General features: G+C 44.3%; 1 protein-coding gene across 1 annotated transcript in view; it reads left to right on the forward strand.

Annotated features, from left to right (window-relative positions):
* The window catches only part of sarnp (SAP domain containing ribonucleoprotein), a 35653-nt gene that overhangs the window by 4551 nt on the left and 10262 nt on the right, over window positions 1-20840 (forward strand). Inside the window, exons 3-7 of the mRNA XM_060820922.1 lie at window positions 531-577; window positions 1581-1654; window positions 3411-3462; window positions 11836-11909; window positions 13509-13534. Coding sequence (XP_060676905.1) covers window positions 531-577; window positions 1581-1654; window positions 3411-3462; window positions 11836-11909; window positions 13509-13534 — 273 coding nt within the window. The remainder of the gene's footprint in view (window positions 1-530; window positions 578-1580; window positions 1655-3410; window positions 3463-11835; window positions 11910-13508; window positions 13535-20840) is intronic.

The following is a 20840-nucleotide window of genomic DNA, read 5'->3' on the forward strand; positions in this document are numbered from 1 at the left end:
TGAATGTTGAATTGGGAAAGGATCAGGCTAGGCAGTGAGGTCACCCTTTGGTTGAATCCTCCGCCAAGCTTAATCACGTTGAGAACGGGCACTTAAAGTGTAACCACTGTCAGCACCTTGAATGGGAGAGAATCTGGTACAGCAGGTGGCTGGTGAAAAAACTACATGTGGGCCCAGGAAACCTAATGTCATATCCTTTTGAAGAATGTGCTATGATACACTTGCCTAATGTCATCATATGCTATACTTAAAAAAAAAAATGGAATGTGCCCGTGTGGGAGAGGGGGCCTTTGATGTGAAAAGCACTTTTTCGATCCCTTTGGAGGGGAAGTTTTTATTTTTTTTGCCTGTCTCGTACTGTATTTCCCTCTACCTTTTGCCGCTGTTCCAGTATTTTACTAAGCAGGGCCTTTATTAGAATAACTGAATCGTCTACAAATATGTCATTGTTTAAATCCAAGTCCTTGCTCCTGTGTTTGCAGTTTCAAGCTTATCTAGGTCCAGTATCAATCAACTCATTTCTCTTGCAGCTGAGGAAGAAGTGAATGAGGAAGATGTTCTTGCAGAAGATACTGAGGTAGTTTCTTCCCGTGTTTCTGGAATTTTCTGACATTATCATTTGAAATTTTTATTGTGTTTGTTCATGTTGTCTGAGTGAACAGGCAGTAAATTAGTTCTGAGATTCACTCTTTTCTGATCGCTCTTGCAGTGAAGATCAGTAGCTTGATCGTTCTGTAATGCTACATTTAAGTTTCATTTGCTGTGCAGTCTGTTTTATTTTCTTGTGTACAAAGTTTGTAATTTTTGTAGTATGTTTTTGAGATTTATGGAATTCAGAGGGACTGAAACAGGATAGATATTGAAAGATTTTCTTCTGGCTGAAGAGTCTAGATGTAAGAATTATAGTCTTAGGTTAAGGGGTTGGTCATTTGGACCTAAGGTGAGGAAGAAAAACGTCCTTGTTCCAAAAGTTGAGTACTCAATGTCCCAGTATGCGCAGTCATTGAGTACGTTCAAGACTGCATTTGTTATAGAATCCCTACAGTGTAGAAACAGGCCATTCGTTGAGTCCTCACTGACCCTCCTAAGAGCATCCCACCCAGACTCATTCCCCTTTCCTATAACCATGAATTTCCCATGGCTGATTCACATACTTTGCAGATCTCTGGACATTTACACTGGCAATGCTAAATTGCCCAGAATCTTACATGTACATTGTTGGGCTGTGGGATGAAACCCACTCAGACATGGAGCGAATGTGCAAACTCCACACAGACAGCTGCCCTAGACTGGAATCAAACAAGCATCCTTGGTGCTGTGAGGCAGCAGTGACCCACTTTGCTTTTGGGAATCAAAACATATAGAGATTTGGTGATAAGCTATGATCTCACAAATGACAGAGCAAGCTCAGAGATTTATGGCCTACCCCTATCTGGGTCAGTGCCAGAGCGTGGTAGAGAAAACCAAGGCATATGTATTTTAACAAATTCCTGAGGGTTACATATTTTAAGTTTCCATTCTGTGAAAAGTATAGCTACTGCATTCTTGAGAACATTCATGTTTTTTTATTTTGTATACAGGAGGAGGAACAACAGCAGCAGAAGGTCGAGCCAGAAGTTCAAAGTCAAACTGTTGCTATCAAAGAACCAGAAGAGTAAATATCAAATGATTCCGGTTTACATGGTTTTGCACTGTATCTTGCCTTTTATTTCCAGAGAAGTACTATGGTACTGGTAGATAGTCTGCAGGTACTGTCTTTGTTGTTTCATCCACAAACTAGGAAAAGTTCTATTTTTATTTTAAACAAGGTTCTTAACTTTTGGACTCTGTACCATACGTCGCCAATGAAATACCTTTCTGCAAGAGTCTAAGTGTATTTTTGTCTTGTTAAATGTATCTGTACTTACGTTGCACCAAAGTGATTAGAATATCTGTGGTATCATGCAGAAAACTGCCAATCTGCATCTGGTATGATCTCTGTTCAGAGATGTTATTACGCATTTCTTGAACAAACGGGACTTGAACCCAGTCTTCCTGATGTACAGGTAGGGATATTGCCACTACAGAATGAGCCCCACCAGTATGATCTTCTCAACCTGGGTTAATCACTGAGTATTTGATGTTTAAAGGTTGAATGATGCGCTTAGTCCATCAATATTCATTAATGTTCTCTTCAGCTGCCACCCCCTCCCCCTCCCCATCCCCACCAAAAAAATCTCTGTTTGAGTTGTGGTCTGAAATGTTGCCTCCCTCGTTAGGGCAAGGTGAGCTAAGCTTTACCAGTTATCTTCAAGGTTTCCCACAGTTGAAAACAATTTGTGGGATTGCTTGTTTTCTTGTTTTGTAACAAAAGTAGTCCCTTATGTGATTTGTCAGTCCTCAAGCAGCCTCTTGAAGGTTTGTCAGGCTCCGTTTACAATCTAGTGTGGATTTCTAAACTTGGCCTTTTAAGTGAGAGTCTGTGCTGTATTCCTAGACTCCTGCTATCGTTAAATATAATTTTTGAACTTAGTGCAAGTGTGTATTTTGGATTCTAATCAAAATTCATAAAATCATACAGAAGAAGCCCTTCAGCCCATCAAGTCTGCATTGCCAAAAAATGCAGTCTCATTTTCCCACACTTGAATATCATGACACTTCACAGGGTTTACATCCACATGCTTTAAGGTTGAGAGGTTCCCTGCCCCGACTGCCCTTTCTGGCAGTGCATTCCAGGCTTCCATCACCCTCTCGCTGAAATAAGTGTTTCCTCAAATCTCTAAACTTTATCTTTTGCCTTAAAAATGTGCCTCTTTGTTCTTGACTAAGGGGAGCAGCTGCTTTCTGTCCACCCTATCCATGGTTCTCATGATCTTATACACTTCAATCAGGTTCCCTCTCAATCATCTCTGCTCCAAGAAAACAATCTGAGCTTATCCAGAATCTCTTAGCTGAAATATTCCATCCTGGACAGCATCCTGGTGAGTCTCCTTTGCACCCTCCTTTAGTGCAGTCGTGTCCTTCCTATAATGTGATGACCAAAATGGTGCATATGATCTATGTAATCACATTTTATAATCAGTGCCTGGACTGATACGGGCACTTGTTCTGTATGCTACCTTAACTAACCTGTTAACTTGTCATGCCTCCTTCATGGATCTGTCCCCAAGCCCCCAAAGATCCATCTGTTCCTCTAAGCTTCCAAGTGTCCTGCCTTTCTTTGAGTGCTCCATTGTCTTGTTATTTCTTCCAAAGTACATCACCTTAGATCTATCGAGGTGAAGTAACATTTGCCACTTATCTGCTCTTCTGACCAATCCATCAATACCCTTGTGTAGCCTAAGACCAACTCTTTGGTGGTAAACTGTTTAAGCTGAGTTTGAGATATTCACTTCAATCCATCGTACATTCTGAAAGTATTTCTTTTTCAGAGTTTCTGCAAAGAAGTTGGTTAAAATAGTGGCACCAATGACAGAGAGTGAGGTGAGTATCAGCCAGTTTTTGCAAGATTACTCATCTCATGTTTTATGCCAATGATCATTTTTATAAACAAACTTTTTAAAGTAAGTTATCTGCTGATGTTCTTTCGACACTTGACTGCAGCTGAAGTTTAACTGATAAATCACTCAACATCATCTGTTCAAGGTGATTAAAAGTTTTAGGTAGTGAGTTGACATGCAGAATTCTCGACGAGGTTGGTGTTCTGCAATGGGTGAAAATCATTAAATGTATGATGTAACTAACCCTAATATCTCTTGCACTATAATGCATTTTGCCTTTTTTTTTTGGTCTTCTCCCTTTTTTTTGGCAGTAGATCATCCAACTCTGATAATTTAAGGTGGTTGATGCTGATGAGCATGTCAACTATAAGCTGCAGGGACTGTTAATATGATTTACCAGTTATGTGATGGCTAATATAACAGTCTGGGTTGTTTAAAGTGGTCACGGATCTCTGGCCTCATTGCATATATGTAATAACTGGTCAGCATAACTTCACTTCTGTCTTTTAACACATGTACTGTACCTGGGTCCCTGCCTGCCCTATTGAATGATGTGACATGTGTGAAATCCATCCTATTAAATTGTTCTGTTGATTTAAGTTATTAAAGCTGGAATAGAAGGTATAGACATCGGCTGTGGTGTATGGAAAAAGATAAAATTTGCCTGTTAGTGTGATTGTCAGCAATAGATAGTTGGAATGGTAAAAGCCTGGCACCAGCAATGGAAAATTGTCAGCGCTAAAGGCGAGCTGCCAGCAGTGGCAGACCCTGTGTTAAGAGCTGACCTCCAATGGCAACAGTGTGTCAAACTGCTTAAAAAAAACTGGGAACCATTGGATTGTCACAGTGTTAAAAGCTGGTTTACGGCTCTAAGCTGTCGTAGCACTAAAGGCTGTTCTGCAGCAGAAGTGGGCTAAAGGCTGTGGTGCAGTGGGAGGGTAGTCTCCCAGCACTAAAGGCTGTGGCGCGGCGGTGGAGGACTGTCCTGGCGCTAAAGGCTGTGGCGCGGCGGCGAGGGAACGTCACTATACTAAAGGCTGTGGCGTGGCGGTGGAGGACTGTCCTGGCGCTAAAGGCTGTGGCGTGGCGGCGAGGGAATGTCACTATACTAAAGGCTGTGGCGTGGCGGTGGAGGACTGTCCTGGCGCTAAAGGCTGTGGCATGGCGGCGAGGGAACGTCACTATACTAAAGGCTGTGGCGTGGCGGTGGAGGACTGTCCTGGCGCTAAAGGCTGTGGCGCGGCGGCGGAGGACTGTCCTGGCGCTAAAGGCTGTGGCGTGGCAGCGAGGGAATGTCACTATACTAAAGGCTGTGGCGTGGCGGTGGAGGACTGTCCTGGCGCTAAAGGCTGTGGCGTGGCGGCGAGGGAATGTCACTATACTAAAGGCTGTGGCGTGGCGGTGGAGGACTGTCCTGGCGCTAAAGGCTGTGGCGCGGCGGCGAGGGAATGTCACTATACTAAAGGCTGTAGCGTGGCGGTGGAGGACTGTCCTGGCGCTAAAGGCTGTGGCGCAGCGGCTGAGGACTGTCCTGGCGCTAAAGGCTGTGGCGCGGCGGCGAGGGAACGTCACTGTACTAAAGGCTGCGGCGCGGCGGCGAGGGAACGTCACTATACTAAAGGCTGTGGCGCGGCGGCGGAGGACTGTCCTGGCGCTAAAGGCTGTGGCGCGGCGGCGGAGGACTGTCCTGGCGCTAAAGGGCTTAGGCCTGAGACGTTGAGTCTCCTGTTCATTAGATGCTACCCGACCTGCTGTGCTTTTCCAGCACCACAAACTCAACTCTGATCTCCGACATCTGCAGTCCTCACTTTCTCCGAGCATACCTCCAGGCATAAAGTTATCAAGCTATGCTATGCAAATAGGTTGCCTTGATTGGGGAGCAAAGCATTTAACTACGCTCTTGTACCCTAGCCTTTTGAATTGATCAAAAGCTTGCTCTCAGTTCTTGGAACACAACTGTTGGTGAGTGCCCAGCTTATTCTATCCCCAGCCGAACAATCAGAACTAGTGACTTATGTGTGAGGTGTTAATCGGTTATTGAAATGTGCTAATATGCTGTGTATTTTGGGGTGCAACGTTTATGGCTTGACCTATTAACATTCTTTCTACCCATTGTCATGTGCAGAAGAACCTTGATTATCCAAAGGACACGAACGGGGAGTATTTCGTTGGGTTAATCGAATGTGAGATAACATAGTTAACCAAGCATCGGGATCTTGCGATCTTGTTCAGATAATCTGCAATTCGGTTAACTGAATGCCGGATAATCGAAGTTCCTCTGTAATTCTTTTAAATTTGTCTGAATACATTTGCATTAAAAGAAATAAATGTAACTCCTCCTTGACAGCCTTGTGGCTGTACTTAGAGCAAATGGACTGCAATGGTTTGAGAAGGCAACTTGTCCCCACCTTCGTGAGGGCACTGGGAATAGGGAGTATTTACTGGACTAATCTGTGATGCCCACATCCCATGAATGGAAAAAAGAACTGGAGGAGAAAATTAAATGTTTGGTCCGAAAATGTGGCTAGTGTATAGATGCATACTGGGAGTATGCATCTCTAAACAGGCTGTGAACTGATTGGCTTTTTGAATGATCAAACACTGAAGAACAAGGCAAGCAATTGAATGAAAGTACAGTTTTGCTTGTTTTCCTAATTTTTAATTCGAGGAAAAAAGTATGTGTTTTAAGAAGATTTGTGCATTGTCCAAACGATTGGAATGCATCAAGAATGATAAAACACAAGTTGTATGAGAAAGAAACATCTAGCACATCACACCCATGCCCTTTGGTAAAGCTATTCAATTAATCCCATTGCCCTTTATTTAATCTCCAAGTATTTACCTAGTTCTCTTGACTCTGACTGGAGGTCTTGTGACACAATGGATAATACCTCTCCCTCTCAACTCAAAGCTCTGTGTTTGAATCCCACTCCAGGGCTTGATGGCCCAGGAGCCTGTGTTCAAAACATAACTCAAGTGGTTGGTTACCAGCTTGTAAATCCATCAATAAATCTATAGCAAGTGGTAAGAATGGCAGAGTCTCCTGGTCAGTCATGCTTGATATGAAGTGGCACCTTCAAGCTTCTGGCAAGATGCTAATGACCTATTCTAGGCAGAGCTAGCAATGAAAATGGATATAGGCATACACATCTTCATCAGACATGGGGAAAACCTCGAAGACATGAATGTGACTATTGAATCTTACTGTAACCCCTAAAGAGAGTTCAATCAAATCATCACAACTTGTCTTTATTTTCATGTCACCTTTTGGTTCTCAAGCCAATCAGCTTAAACCTGCGTAACCACTTTCTCTGTCTCTGAACCATCCATGGTTTTGAACACCTGTTCTCTCTCGACCTTCTTTCTTTCGTGCAGGGCTCCAGTGTACCAGAAGTTGCTCATGCCTGATTTCATTCTAGTAAATCTCTTCTACGTCACTTCAAGGCCTTGATGTACTGAATTGTGTGTGGTGGCCTGATTTGAAAATTGCTCCAACTGAGACCTGACCCAGTTGTGTACCTTATTTTTCATATCAAAATTGATATTTTTATAGCTGAAAACAGTTCTGATAAATTTGTATTTTTACCATGGTCTTGATATTGCTTATTATACTTTTTTGCATTTTGTAACATACGTATATTTTGAAATTATGTCCTGTGTATCCAAGTTTAGGTTGTTCAATATGAAATTAGTAGTCTGAATACCAATCTCAGGAGAGCATCACTGTGTTTCCCTCCAGTATGAAAAATGATCGTTCGCCATTGCTCTTTTATTTTCTTGTCCTGTATACAATTTTATATTCCATAGACGCAATGAAACCTGAATCCAGGACTAGAGAAATATGTCAGTTTTTTAAATGTTGAAATATGTGAATTCTACAAACGGTAACATGGTATTCTAAACTTTTGAAAACGTTTGAGTTAATATTGGGGATGGTGTAAAGTGGCGTTGGTATCAGTTATTTCACTAGGTACTCCCATATTTATCAATTAACTCAAACACTAAAATAAATATCACGTTGAAATCATTTGATGAAAATGAAAAAGCATTTGGCTAAATCACTAGGTTTTAAGGAATATGAAATGTTATGTATTGAGCTCAGTCGTCAGTTTGAGAAGTACAAAAACAAGCATGTAGTTATGTTTTATTGATCACAAATAAAAAGCTTGGGAAAAGTTGTCTAACACTTTGAAGGTACATGGAGTAGAGTCAGAGCCATACAGCATGGAAACAGACTCTTTGGTCCAATCGGTCCATGCCAACCATATTTCCAAACTAAACTAATTCCTCCTGCCTGCGCTTAGCCCATATCCATCTAAACCGTTCCTATTCATGTGCCTGTCCAAATGTCTTTTAAATATTGTAAATGTATCTGCACCCACCACTTCTGGAAGTTTCTTGCATATACGAACCACTTTTTAAAAAAAAACTGCCCCTTATATTCTTTTTAAATCTCTCTCCATGCCCTAAAAATATGCCCATAGTTACATGATGTGTGATGTCATAAACTTTTTTTTAGCTTTGTGATTGAATATGGGTCTAAATAAGCTGAATCTCAACTCTTGTAATCCTATCAGGAGTGCTTTAAGTACTGTAAGGTTTTGAGAATGCATCCGATGTCATGCATGTTGTCTTGCAATGGCCAGTTATACTTCAGTGTTATGAATGGACATAGTAAACAGACCATTTTGCAGTATTTGGTTAAACTGACTATAGTATTCTCAGAAACATAGTATCCCAACAGTGCAGTAGCAGGCCATTGGGCCTGTCCACATCAACCCTCTGAAGAGCATCCCACCTAGATCCACCCCTCCTGAAATCCTGCATTTACCTTGGCTAATCCATCTAGCCTGCTCATGCCTGGACACTATGGGCAATTTAGCATGGCCAATCCACAGGAAACTGGAGCACAGAGGAAACCCCCACAGATGTGGCACGGTGAGGCAGCAGTGCTAACTACCATGCCACCCCTATGCAATGGAAAGATAAGATGTGGCTTTGTGCTCAGTGTTGAGGTGCTTGTACCATGTCAGTCAAGCATATTTTAAATGCTGTGAAAAGCTTACTATGCAGTTAGCTCAGTCATCTTTTACTTCTGAGGTGCTCACTTTTGTGGGTTTTACAAGTTGTAGAACGTAGAACAATAAAGCGCAGAACGGGCCCTTGATGTTGCGCCGACCTGTGAACTAATCTGAGGTCATCATCCTACACTATCCCATCATCATCCATGTGCTTATCGAAGAATTGTTTAAATCTCCCTAATGTGGCTGAGTTAACTACATTGGCAGGCAGGGTATTCCATGCCCTTACCACTCTGAGTAAAGAACTTGCCTCTGACATCGGTCTTAAATCTATCACCCCTCAATTTGTAGCTATGCCCCCTCATACAAGCTGACATTATCATCTTGGGAGAAAGGGTAGACAGTGAAAGTCTATCTAATCCTCTGATCATCTTTGTCTCTATCACATCCCCTCCTAGCCTTATTCTTTCCAATGACAACAGACCCAAGTCTCTCAGCCTTTCCTCATAAGACCTTCCCTCCAGACCAGGCAACATCCTGCTAAATCTTCTCTGCACTTTTTCCAATGCTTCCACATCCTTCCTGTAATGAGGCAACTAGAACTGTACACAATATTCCAAGGATGGCTGCACCAGTGTTTTGTATAGTTGCAGCATGACATTATGGCTCCAGAACTCAATCCCTGCACCAATAAAACCTAACCTGCTGTATGCTGCCTTAACAGCACTATCAATATGGGTGGCAACTTTCAGGGATCTATGTACATGAACATCCACACTACCAAGAATCCTTCCATTGACCCAGTAATCTGCCATCCTGTTATTCTTCCCTTAAGTGAATCACCTCACATTTATCTGCGTTGAACTCTATTTGCCACCTCTCAGCCCGATTCTGCAGTTTATCCAAGTCCTCCTGCAACGTTCTTCCACACTGTCCGCCAGTCCACCGACTTTTGTGTCACCTGCAAACTTACTAGCCCATTCACTTATGCCTGCGTCTAAGTCATTTATAAAATGACAAGCAGCAGTGGTCCTAAAACAGATGCTTGTGGCACACCACTAGTAACCAGACTCCAGGCTGAATATTTTCCATCAACCACCACTCGCTGCCTTAGAGAGAGCCAGTTTCTAATCCAAACTGCTAAATCTCTCTCAGTCCCATGCCTCTGTATTTTCTCCAACAGCCTACCATGTGGAACCTTATCAAATACCTTACTGAAGTCCATGTACACCACATCAACTGCCCTGTCCTTGTCCACATGCTTGGTCACCTTCTCAAAGAGCTTAATGAGGTTTGTGAGCCATGACCTGCCCTTGACAAAACCATGTTGACTATCTGCAATCAAATTGTTGCTTGCTAGATGATTATAAATCCTATCTCTCATAATCCTTCCCAAAACTTTTCCTCCAACAGACATAAGGCTCACTGGTCTATTTTGTAAACTAACACTTTACTAACAATTAGTCCTGCTGAAAATATGTGGAAAATTGGCATCAAATGCCCAGCATAGTTCCACTCTCTTTTAAACCACAGCAGCATAAAAATGCTTTTAGCTATTGTTGTAAGGGTGGTACAGTACAGAAGTACAAGTATTTAGATGTGATCTATATAGACTTCAGTAAGGCGTTTGACAGGGTTCCCCATGGGAGACTGTTTTAGAAAGGTTAGATCTCATAGAATACAGGGGGAACTAGCCATTTGGATACAGAACTGGTTCAAAGGTAGAAGACAGAGGGTGGTGGTGGAGGGTTGTTTTTCAGACTGGAGGCCTGTGACCAGTGGAGTGCCACAAGGATCAGTGCTACATCCTCTACTTTTTGTCATTTACATAACTGATTTGGATGCGAGCATAAGAGGTACAGTTAGTAAGTTTGCAGATGACACCAAAATTGGAGGTGTAGTGGACAGCGAAGAGGGTTACCTCCGATTACTACAGGATCTGGACCAGATGGACTGAGAAGTGGCAGATGGCGTTTAATTCAGATAAATGTGAGGTGCTGTATTTTGGGAAAGCAAATCTTAGCAGGACTTATACACTTAATGGGAAGGTCCTAGGGGGTGTTGCTGAACAAAGTGACCTTGGAGTGCAGGTTCATAGCTCCTTGAAAGTGGAGTCGCAGGTAGATAGGTTAGTGAAAAAGGCGTTTGATATGCTTTCCTTTATTGATCAGAGTATTGAGTACAGGGGTTGGGAGGTCATGTTGCGGCTGTACAGGACATTGGTTCAGCCACTGTTGGAATATTGCATGCAATTCTGGTCTGCTTTCTATTGGAAAGATGTTGTGAAACTTGAAAGGGTTCAGAAAAGATGAACAAAGATGTTGCCAGGGTTGGAGGATCTGACCTACAGGGAGAGGCTGAACGGGCTGGGGCTGTTTTCCCTGGAACGTCGGAGGCTGAGGGGTGACCTTTATAGAAGTTTACAAAATTGAGGGTCGTGGATAGGATAAATGGACAAAGTCTTTTCCTTGGGTTCAGGGAGACCAGAACTAGAGGGTATAAGTTTAGGGTGAAAGGGGAAAGATATAAAAGAGACCTAAGGGGCAACTTTTTCACGCAGAAGGTGGTATGTGTATGGAATGAGCTGCCAGAAGGTGTGGTGGGAGGCTGGTACAGTTGCAACATTTAAGAGGCATTTGGATGGGTATATGAATAGGAAGGGTTTGTAGGGATATGGGCCAGGTGCTGGCAGGTGGGACTAGATTGGGTTGGGATATCTGGTCGGCATGGACGGGTTGGTCCGAAGGGTCTGTTTCCATGCTGTACATCTCTATGGCTCTATTTGCCTGCGTCGAAAAAGGAAGGTGAATCGGTGACTGGTGTTCTTCAGACGAAATTGGAAGAGGCTTGCTGATAACTCTTGGTCAGCTAATGTTGAATGGTGCAGAAGGCTATGTAGAAGAGAAAGTTTTCAAAATGGTGGAGATGAATGAGAAGAATAAAAAGACTTGAAGTTTGAACACTGATAGCTGTTGACCACCTTAGCCTAATCCTTTTCTTCTGAATTTGTTTGGGATTAAATTATCACAGAATTAAATTATAACCAAAAAAATTTCTACTTGCCTTTTATCCCACCTTGTGAGGTTAATGGCTCTTGTTGTGGTACCTCATGGCACTTGGGTATCATGTTCCTTTAACTGCTTTGCTTAAGTTTTTTAACTCCGTATAGGATAGTGAGGTCAAGACAAAGATGGAGATGTACCTTGCACTGTCATGTGCACTGACTGCCATTGGGAATTTCATGTGACTGCCTGATCACTTCTTAACAGTTGAGAGATTTAGTAAAACAGCTTGTTGAATTTGATATCCCTTCACTTTTGTTTTCCTCTTTACAGAGGCTAAAGAAAAGAGCAGAGCGGTTCAATGTACCAGGGACAGCGGAGAGTAAGAAAGCTGCTCGTGCTGCACGGTAAGGTATTGCACAAAGCGGCTTGGATTAGATACTCGACCTAAACTTGCTGTCAGACTTTAAATTTAACCTTTATGCAACATGAATTTCATTTGTGGGGTGATACATTTTTCAGGAAAATAGAGTTGAAATGTCATGCTGTGCATATTGATACAAATATATAGTATAGTGATCATGATGTTGGGAGCTATTACATAGAACTTAAAAAATAGAAACAGGTCAGTTTGCTTAACCAGTCTTTAGTTTTGGTCTTCACCTGAATAATAAACCCAATCAAGTACATGTAATGTTCCTGTGTTCCTTTAACACCCTCTCCTTCAAACAGCTGTCAGTGATTTCTAAATGCTAACGTGGTGATCTTCCACTTTATTCTCCAACAAAAAATTAAGTTTGGTAAATTACTTTTTCTTTTAACGGAAAACAGGTAGATAATTACGTTACTGTAACAATTCACTTGTATTCTTGATTCCAATTTGAGTATTGTCCTTGGAAGGACTGCACTATAAGTTTACCAGAACAATACATGGACATTTTGTGTAAACTCTTGTGGTCCCTGAAATGTAGAAGACTATGGGTCAATTTGATTGAATTGTTCAAAATGTTAAGAAGAGCAGATAGCAAAACAAAAATCCAATTTCTACTGATTGGAAAGTCTAGGATTATGGGTATGGTCTTTAAAATTTGGAATTAATCTTCAGGGGTGAAATGTAGAATCACTTCACGAAGTGGAAGAAGGTTGAAATTTTTTTGCAAACAGAAATTGATGCAAGATCAATTAATTTGAAATCTGAGATGTTTGTTCCGTATTCCTAATTTTTTTTCTCAGTAACAAAGACTGGGTTTGGTCACAGGTTAACCATGGTAAAATAGGCTTGAGGGGCTAAACTGTCACCTTGTCTTATATCTGAGAGGTGCAAATCAACTCCTGAATGTGTTCCAGTAGTTGCTGGAGGTTTTAGATACTGATATTTTGACGCAAACTTGATCTGTCTCAACTGAGGGGGAAGAAAGTTGCAGAGAAGAGGAAGTAAACCGTTTCCCCAGTTTAGGTGTGGATGAACTGCAGTTAAGTGTTCAGTGCTCTCTCTTTCTGGTGCAAATTGTAACAACCAAAAAATTTGAGTAATTAATACTACTCTAATAATAAATCTGTCAGCTAATCAGTCCAAAACTCAGATCACTTCTCTGGCAGCTGAACTACTTTTTATTTGTTGACAGGTCAAACTGCTGAAGCATGCATTTAGTGTTTTCATCCTGGGCAATCTTGTGTTCTGTCCTCAATCTTGTGCAGCTCTTAGTTTTAGTTATTTTTCTTAAATCTTTAATTGGTTGAGAAGAAACAAAATGCTGGTGACCACTAGTCAGTTCTAAGGCTCATTCATTCTTTCTACTCTACTACTTTATTTTAAGTATCTATCCTAATACTGTCCAGATGATGGCAGTATTGATTCACTAATCAGCTACTTTTAAAAGTGGTTTTAATCCATTCTCAAACAAGCTAAATATAATACAAAAGGTTCAGTAGTCTGTACCACAGTGCTGTCATTAGTTTTACATGGATTTTTAGAAAATTCTAATAATCTATTCTTTCCAAAATAGGTTTGGTTTGCCTGTTGCAACAAAAGGTAAGAAAAAAAATCTCAGCGGTGTTTGATCCAACATTGTTCCCAGTATTATAGATGAGTTTGAAAGGATCTAAATTGAGCAAGAAAACAATCCCTAACAAGATCATCTTATCCCATGCATCTGTATATTCCACCAGTCTGTATGGTCAGTTGCTCTAAGGGTGCACATTAAATTTGCTGTACTTGTACACCTGAAGCAACTTCTCTTTTCTGTGTCTCCTTTCCTGTCTGTCTTTAACAAAAAAACTTGCTCTCGGGCTGTTTATTGTACTTCACTTCACTTCCCTTCACCAACTGCCACCATTCCTAAAGCCAGTTCCTTTGATCGTGAGCCAGGTTATTGTTGCAAATGTTGAGGATAAAACAGTAAACCTGTAAGAGGTATTTTGTTCTGATCTTTTGAAACTGTTACTCTTGAATTTCTCTCTCCCTCTTTTAACAATGACCATATCTGCCCTACTGCTTGTATGTCTTGAATTCTTTGCCTTGGCTATACCACAGTGGACAGTGGTTAACACAGACTGAATGTTATTATTTGCAGTGAATCTGAATTGGAAGGTGCTTGCAAATTTCCTAATGGCTGTGGTTGAATTAATACTGTTACCATTACACTTGATCTGTCTTCAGAATCAATTTAGGGGTGAGGGTGACTAATAATCTTGGACTGCTTAGTTTAAGAATCTTATTTTCATTTTAGTTCCGTGAAGGCCAATCAATTTTGACTCTATTGCAGTCTTGGCCCAGGCATAAATGAAAAAGTTGGATTGAAGAGCTGCACTGAGAGTAATTGTTCTTGACAGGGGCAGTATGTGACTGGATGGAGCTACTAGATGCCCCAGCAAAATTTAAAGTCAATTGAAATCAAAGTGGGAGGGAAACTGTCCACTGGTTGAAGTCCTATCCAGCACCAAGGGCAATGGGTGGTGGACAGGCATTCCTGATTGAAGGGTTTATGCCCAAAATGTTGATTCTCCTGCTCCTCAGATGCTGTCTGACCTGTGCTTTTCCAGCGCCACACTTTTCAACTCTGATATATTCTGCAGCATCTGCAGTCCTCATTTTCTCTCTATGTCCCTGACACCACCACCACCATCCCTGGATATATCCTGTCCCACCGGCAGGGCAGACCTAACAGAGGTGGTGGCACAGTGGTATACAGTTGGGAGGGAGCTGCCCTGGCGGTCTTCAACACTGACTCTGGGCTCCATGAAGTCTCATGGCTTCATGTTAAACGTGGACAAGGAAACCTACTGATTACCACATACTGTTCTCCCTTGGCTATTTAATCAGTCCTCTTCAGTGTTGAACAACACTTGGTGGAAGCACTGATGCTGGCAAAGATGCACAATGTACTCTGGAGGATCTCAATGCCTACTACCAAGAGTGGCTTAGCACCAGCACTACTGATCAAGGTCCTAAAGTGGTAGCCATAATATGGAGGTGTCGGTGTTGGACTGGGATGGACAAGGTCAGAAGTCTCACATCAGTTTATAGTCCAACACGTTTATTTGAAATCACCAAGCGTTCGGAGCGCTGCTACCTTGTGACTTCGCTTGATGAAGAAGCAGCACTCAAAGCTTCTGATTTCAAATAAATCTGTTGGACTCTAGCTTGGTGTCGTGTGACTTCTGATGAGGTCATTAAGTCATAGAGATGAGCAGCATGGAAGTAGACCCTTCTGTCCAACCCGTCCATGCAGACCAGATATCCCAACCCAATCTCGTCCCACCTGTTAGCACCTGGCCCATATTCCTCCAAACCTTTCCTATTCATATACCCATCCAAATGCCTTTTAAATGTTGCAATTGTACTAGTCTCCACCACTTCCTTTGGCAGCTCATTCCATACACGTCCCACCCTCTGCGTGAAAAAGTTGCCCTTTAGGTCTCTTTTATATCTTTCCCCTCTCACCCTAAACCTATGCTCTCTAGTTATGAGTTTAGAGAGATTAGTGCTGGCAAATGGGACTAGATTAGGTTAGGTATGGACAGGTTGGACTGTGCTGTACACTTCTATGACTCTAAAACTGGAGTCAATGGGATTCGGGGGAAAATGCCCCTGGTTGGAGTCATACTTAGCACATAAAAATATGGTTGTGGTTATTGGTGGTCAGTTATCTCAGCTGTAGGACATCTCTGCAGGAATTTCTTGGGTTTGTGTCTTCATAGAACATAGAAAAGTACACGACATTATGCCGAGGATTAATCCTAATCTAAAATAAAACAACCTAAACTATGCTTCCCTAAACTACCTCCCTCCTAACACCTTAAAACTATGACCCCTCGTGGCAGTCAATCTTGCCCTGGGGAAAGGAATCTGGCTATCGACTCTATCCATGCCTCTCATTACCTTGTACACCTCGATCAGATCACCCCCCCTTCCTCCTCTCCAGAGAGAAAAATCAGAGATCAGTCAACTTCTCGTAATGCAAGCCCTCCAAGTCCAGGCAGCATCGTGGTAAACCTCCTTTGCACCCTCTCCAAAGCCTCCACATCTTTCCAATAATAGGGCGACCAGAACTGGGACGCAATATTCCAAGTGTGGTCTCACCAGGGGTTTTGTAGAGTTGCAGCAAAACATCGTGGCTCTTAAACTCAGTCCCCCTGTTAATGAAAGCCAGAACACCATATGCTTTCTTAACAACCCTATCCACTTGGATGGCAACTTTGAGGGATCTGTCCACTTGAACACCAAGATCCCTCTGTTCCTCCACACTGCCAAGAATCCTGTCTTTAATCCTATGTTCAGCATTCAAGTTCAACTTTGCAAAATGCATCACTTCGCATTTATCCAGGTTGAATTCCATCTGCCATTTCTCAGCCCAGCTCTGCATATTGTCAATGTCGCGCTGCAGCCTGCAATAGCCCTCGATACGATCAATGACACCTCCAACCTTTGTGTCATTAGCAAATTTACCAACTGACGTCTCAACCTCCTCATCCAAGTCATTTATAAAAACTATGAAGAGCAGAGGCCCAAGAACAGAGCCCTGTGGGACGCCACTCACCACTGACCTCCAGGCAGAATACTTTCCATCTACAACCACTCCCTGCCTTCTGTCAGCCAACCAATTCTGAATCCAGACAGCCAAATCTCCCTGTATCCCATATTTCCTGACTTTATGAAGGAGCCTGCCGTGGGGAACTTTATTGAATGCCTTGCTGAAGTCCATGTACAGCACATCCACAGCTCGATCCTTATCAAACTGTCTTGTCACCTCTTCAAAGAACTCAGTAAGATTTGTGAGGCCTTACAAAGCCGTGCTGACTGTCATTAATCATGCTATGCTTTTCCAAATAGTCATAAATCCTATCCCTCAGAATTCTTTCCAAAACCTTACTGACCACAGACGTAAGACTTGACTGGTCTGTAATTTCCAGGGATTTCCCCATTCCCCGTCTTGAAAAGAGGAACAGCATTCTCCTCCGTCCAATCCTCCGGTCCGACTCCCGTGGAGAGTGAGGAGGTAAAGATCTTTGCCAGCAGCTTAGCAGCCTCCTTTCTTGCTTCCCGGAGCAGCCTCCGATAAATCTGGTCTGGCTCTGGGGACTTAATGTTTGCCAAAATTTCCTGCAGGTCAACTGCCTCCATCTTGATCTGTTCAAATCTGTTTCCCAGCTCCTCAGAGTTCTCATTCACAACAAGGTTCCTTTCCTTCGTGAAAACCGAAGCAACAAACTCATTTAGGGCTTCCCCTCTCTGCTCAGACTCCACGCACAAATTCCCTATCCTATCTCTGATCAGCCCTACCTTCTCCTTGATCATTCTCTTATTCCTCATGTATGAGTAAAATGCCTTTGCTTCTCCATAATCCTTCCTGCCAAACCTTTTCTCGTGCCCCTCCTGGCTCTCCTCCGTCCATTTCTGAGCTCCTTCTTAGCAAGCCTGTAATCTTCTGAAGCTGTGCTGGACCCTTGCTTTCTCCACCTTATGTAAGCTGCCTTCTTCCTTTTGACGAGAAGCTCCTCTGTTCAGGTCATCCAAGGCTCCTCAATCTTATGCTTTCTTGTTTGTCTCAGAGGAACAAATTTATGCATCACTCACAACAAATGCTCCTTAAACAGTCTCCACATGTCTGTTGTGCCCTATCTGTGGAACAATTGCTCCCAATCTGTACTTCCCAACTCCTGTCTGATAGCGTCATAATTTCCTTTTCCCCGATTAAATATTTTCTCTTGGAGAGGGAAAGGAGCAGTTACCAAGGCTATGGTAAATGTGAGGCAGTTGTGGTCACTCACCAAAGTGTTCTCCCGCACCGGGATCTGACACCTGTCCTGGCTCATTTCTGAGTACCAAATCCAAAATGGCCTCTCCCCTCATCAGCCTGTCTACATACTGAGTAAGGAAACCCTCCTGAACACCTGACAAAAATGGCTTCATCCAAACTCTGCAATAAGGAGATTCCAGTAAAAAATGAGGTCTGCAGATGCTGGAGATCACAGCTGCAAATGTGTTGCTGGTCAAAGCACAGCAGGCCAGACAGCATCTCAGGAATAGAGAATTCGACGTTTCGAGCATAAGCCCTTCATCAGGAATAAGAGAGAGAGAGCCAAGCAGGCTAAGATAAAAGGTAGGGAGGAGGGACTAGGGGGAGGGGTGATGGAGGTGGGATAGGTGGAAGGAGGTCAAGGTGAGAGTGATAGGCCGGAGTGGGGTGGGGGTGGAGAGGTCAGGAAGAGGATTGCAGGTTAGGAGGGCGGTGCTGAGTTGAGGGAACCGACTGAGACAAGGTGGGGGGAGGGGAAATGAGGAAACTGGAGAAATCTGAATTCATACCTTGTGGTTGGAGGGTTCCCAGGCGGAAGATGAGGCGCTCCTCCTCCAGCCGTCGTGTAGTTGTGTCCTGCCGGTGGAGGAGTCCAAGGACCTGCATGTCCTCGGTGGAGTGGGAGGGGGAGTTAAAGTGTTGAGCCACGGGGTGATTGGGTTGGTTGGTTCGGGCGGCCCGGAGGTGTTCTCTGAAGCGTTCCGCAAGTAAGCGGCCTGTCTCACCAATATAGAGGAGGCCACATCGGGTGCAGCGGATGCAATAGATGATGTGTGTGGAGGTACAGGTGAACTTGTGGCGGATATGGAAGGATCCCTTGGGGCCTTGGAGGGAAGTGAGTGTGGAGGTGTGGGCGCAAGTTTTACATTTCCTGCGGTTGCAGGGGGTGGAGGTTGGGTTGGTGGGGGGTGTGGATCTGACGAGGGAGTGGTGGGGGGTGTGGATCTGACGAGGGAGTGGTGGGGGGTGTGGATCTGACGAGGGAGTGGGACTCAAAGCCCTCCGCTGCTTCCTTTCCCGCCGCACCAACCAGTACCCTTCCACTGACACCCTCCTTCGACTGACTGAACTGGTCCTCACCCTGAATAACTTCTCTTTTCAATCCTCCCACTTCCTCCAAACTAAAGGAGTTGCCATGGGCACCCGCATGGGCCCCAGCTATGCCTGCCTCTTCGTAGGATATGTGGAACAGTCCATCTTCCGCAACTACACTGGCACCACCCCCCACCTTTTCCTCCGCTACATCGATGACTGTATCGGCGCTGCCTCGTGCTCCCACGAGGAGGTTGAACAGTTCATCAACTTTACTAACACCTTCCATCCCGACCTGAAATTCACCTGGACTGTCTCAGACTCCTCCCTCCCCTTCCTAGACCTTTCCATTTCTATCTCGGGCGACCGAATCAACACAGACATCTATTATAAACCGACTGACTCCCACAGCTACCTGGACTACACCTCCTCCCACCCTGCCCCCTGTAAAAACGCCATCCCATATTCCCAATTCCTTCGTCTCCGCCGCATCTGCTCCCAGGAGGACCAGTTCCAACACCGCACAGCCCAGATGGCCTCCTTCTTCAAGGGCCGCAGATTCCCCCCAGACGTGATCGACGATGCCCTCCACCGCATCTCCTCCACTTCCCGCTCCTCTGCCCTTGAGCCCCGCTCCTCCAACCGCCACCAAGACAGAACCCCACTGGTTCTCACCTACCACCCCACCAACCTCCGCATACAACGTATCATCCGCCGCCATTTCCACCACCTCCAAACGGACCCCACCACCAAGGATATATTTCCCTCCCCTCCCCTATCAGCGTTCCGCAAGGACCACTCCCTTCGTGACTCCCTCATCAGATCCACACCCCCCACCAACCCAACCTCCACCCCCGGCACCTTCCCCTGCAACCACAGGAAATGTAAAACTTGCGCCCACACCTCCACACTCACTTCCCTCCAAGGCCCCAAGGGATCCTTCCATATCCGCCACAAGTTCACCTGTACCTCCACACACATCATCTATTGCATCCGCTGCACCCGATGTGGCCTCCTCTATATTGGTGAGACAGGCCGCTTACTTGCGGAACGCTTCAGAGAACACCTCCGGGCCGCCCGAACCAACCAACCCAATCACCCCGTGGCTCAACACTTTAACTCCCCCTCCCACTCCACCGAGGACATGCAGGTCCTTGGACTCCTCCACCGGCAGAACACAACTACACGACGGCTGGAGGAGGAGCGCCTCATCTTCCGCCTGGGAACCCTCCAACCACAAGGTATGAATTCAGATTTCTCCAGTTTCCTCATTTCCCCTCCCCCCACCTTGTCTCAGTCGGTTCCCTCAACTCAGCACCGCCCTCCTAACCTGCAATCCTCTTCCTGACCTCTCCGCCCCCGCCCCACTCCGGCCTATCACCCTCACCTTGACCTCCTTCCACCTATCCCACCTCCATCGCCCCTCCCCCTAGTCCCTCCTCCCTACCTTTTATCTTAGCCTGCTTGGCTCTCTCTCTCTTATTCCTGATGAAGGGCTTATGCTCGAAACGTCGAATTCTCTATTCCTGAGATGCTGCCTGGCCTGCTGTGCTTTGACCAGCAACACATTTGCAGCAATAAGGAGATTCCAGTCAATATTGGGAAAGTTAAAGTCACCCATAACAACAACCCTGCTACATCTGCACTTTTCCAAAATCTGCCGGCATATGAATGCTTCGATCTCCCTACTTCAGCCCAGCCAACTTCAGCTGCTTCATCAATGACCTTTCCTCCATCGTAAAAGGTCAGAAGTGAGGATGCTCGCACCATCACCACCCATGCTTACTTGGCAATATATCATCATTCCTTCAGTGTCACTGTGTCAAATCCTGGAATTCTCTCTCTAAGGGCACATCTACAGCACATGGACTGCAGTGGTTCAAGAAGGCAGCTCCCCACAACCTTCTCAAGAGTCACCTAGGAATGGGGAATAAATGCCAGATGGTGATGCCCATGTCCCACAAGTGAATGCGCAGTCTTTTGTTTTAATGGTCAGTCCCAAGGCTG

Source organism: Hemiscyllium ocellatum, chromosome X (assembly GCF_020745735.1).
Source record: "Hemiscyllium ocellatum isolate sHemOce1 chromosome X, sHemOce1.pat.X.cur, whole genome shotgun sequence".
Classification (NCBI taxonomy): Eukaryota; Metazoa; Chordata; class Chondrichthyes; order Orectolobiformes; family Hemiscylliidae; genus Hemiscyllium; species Hemiscyllium ocellatum.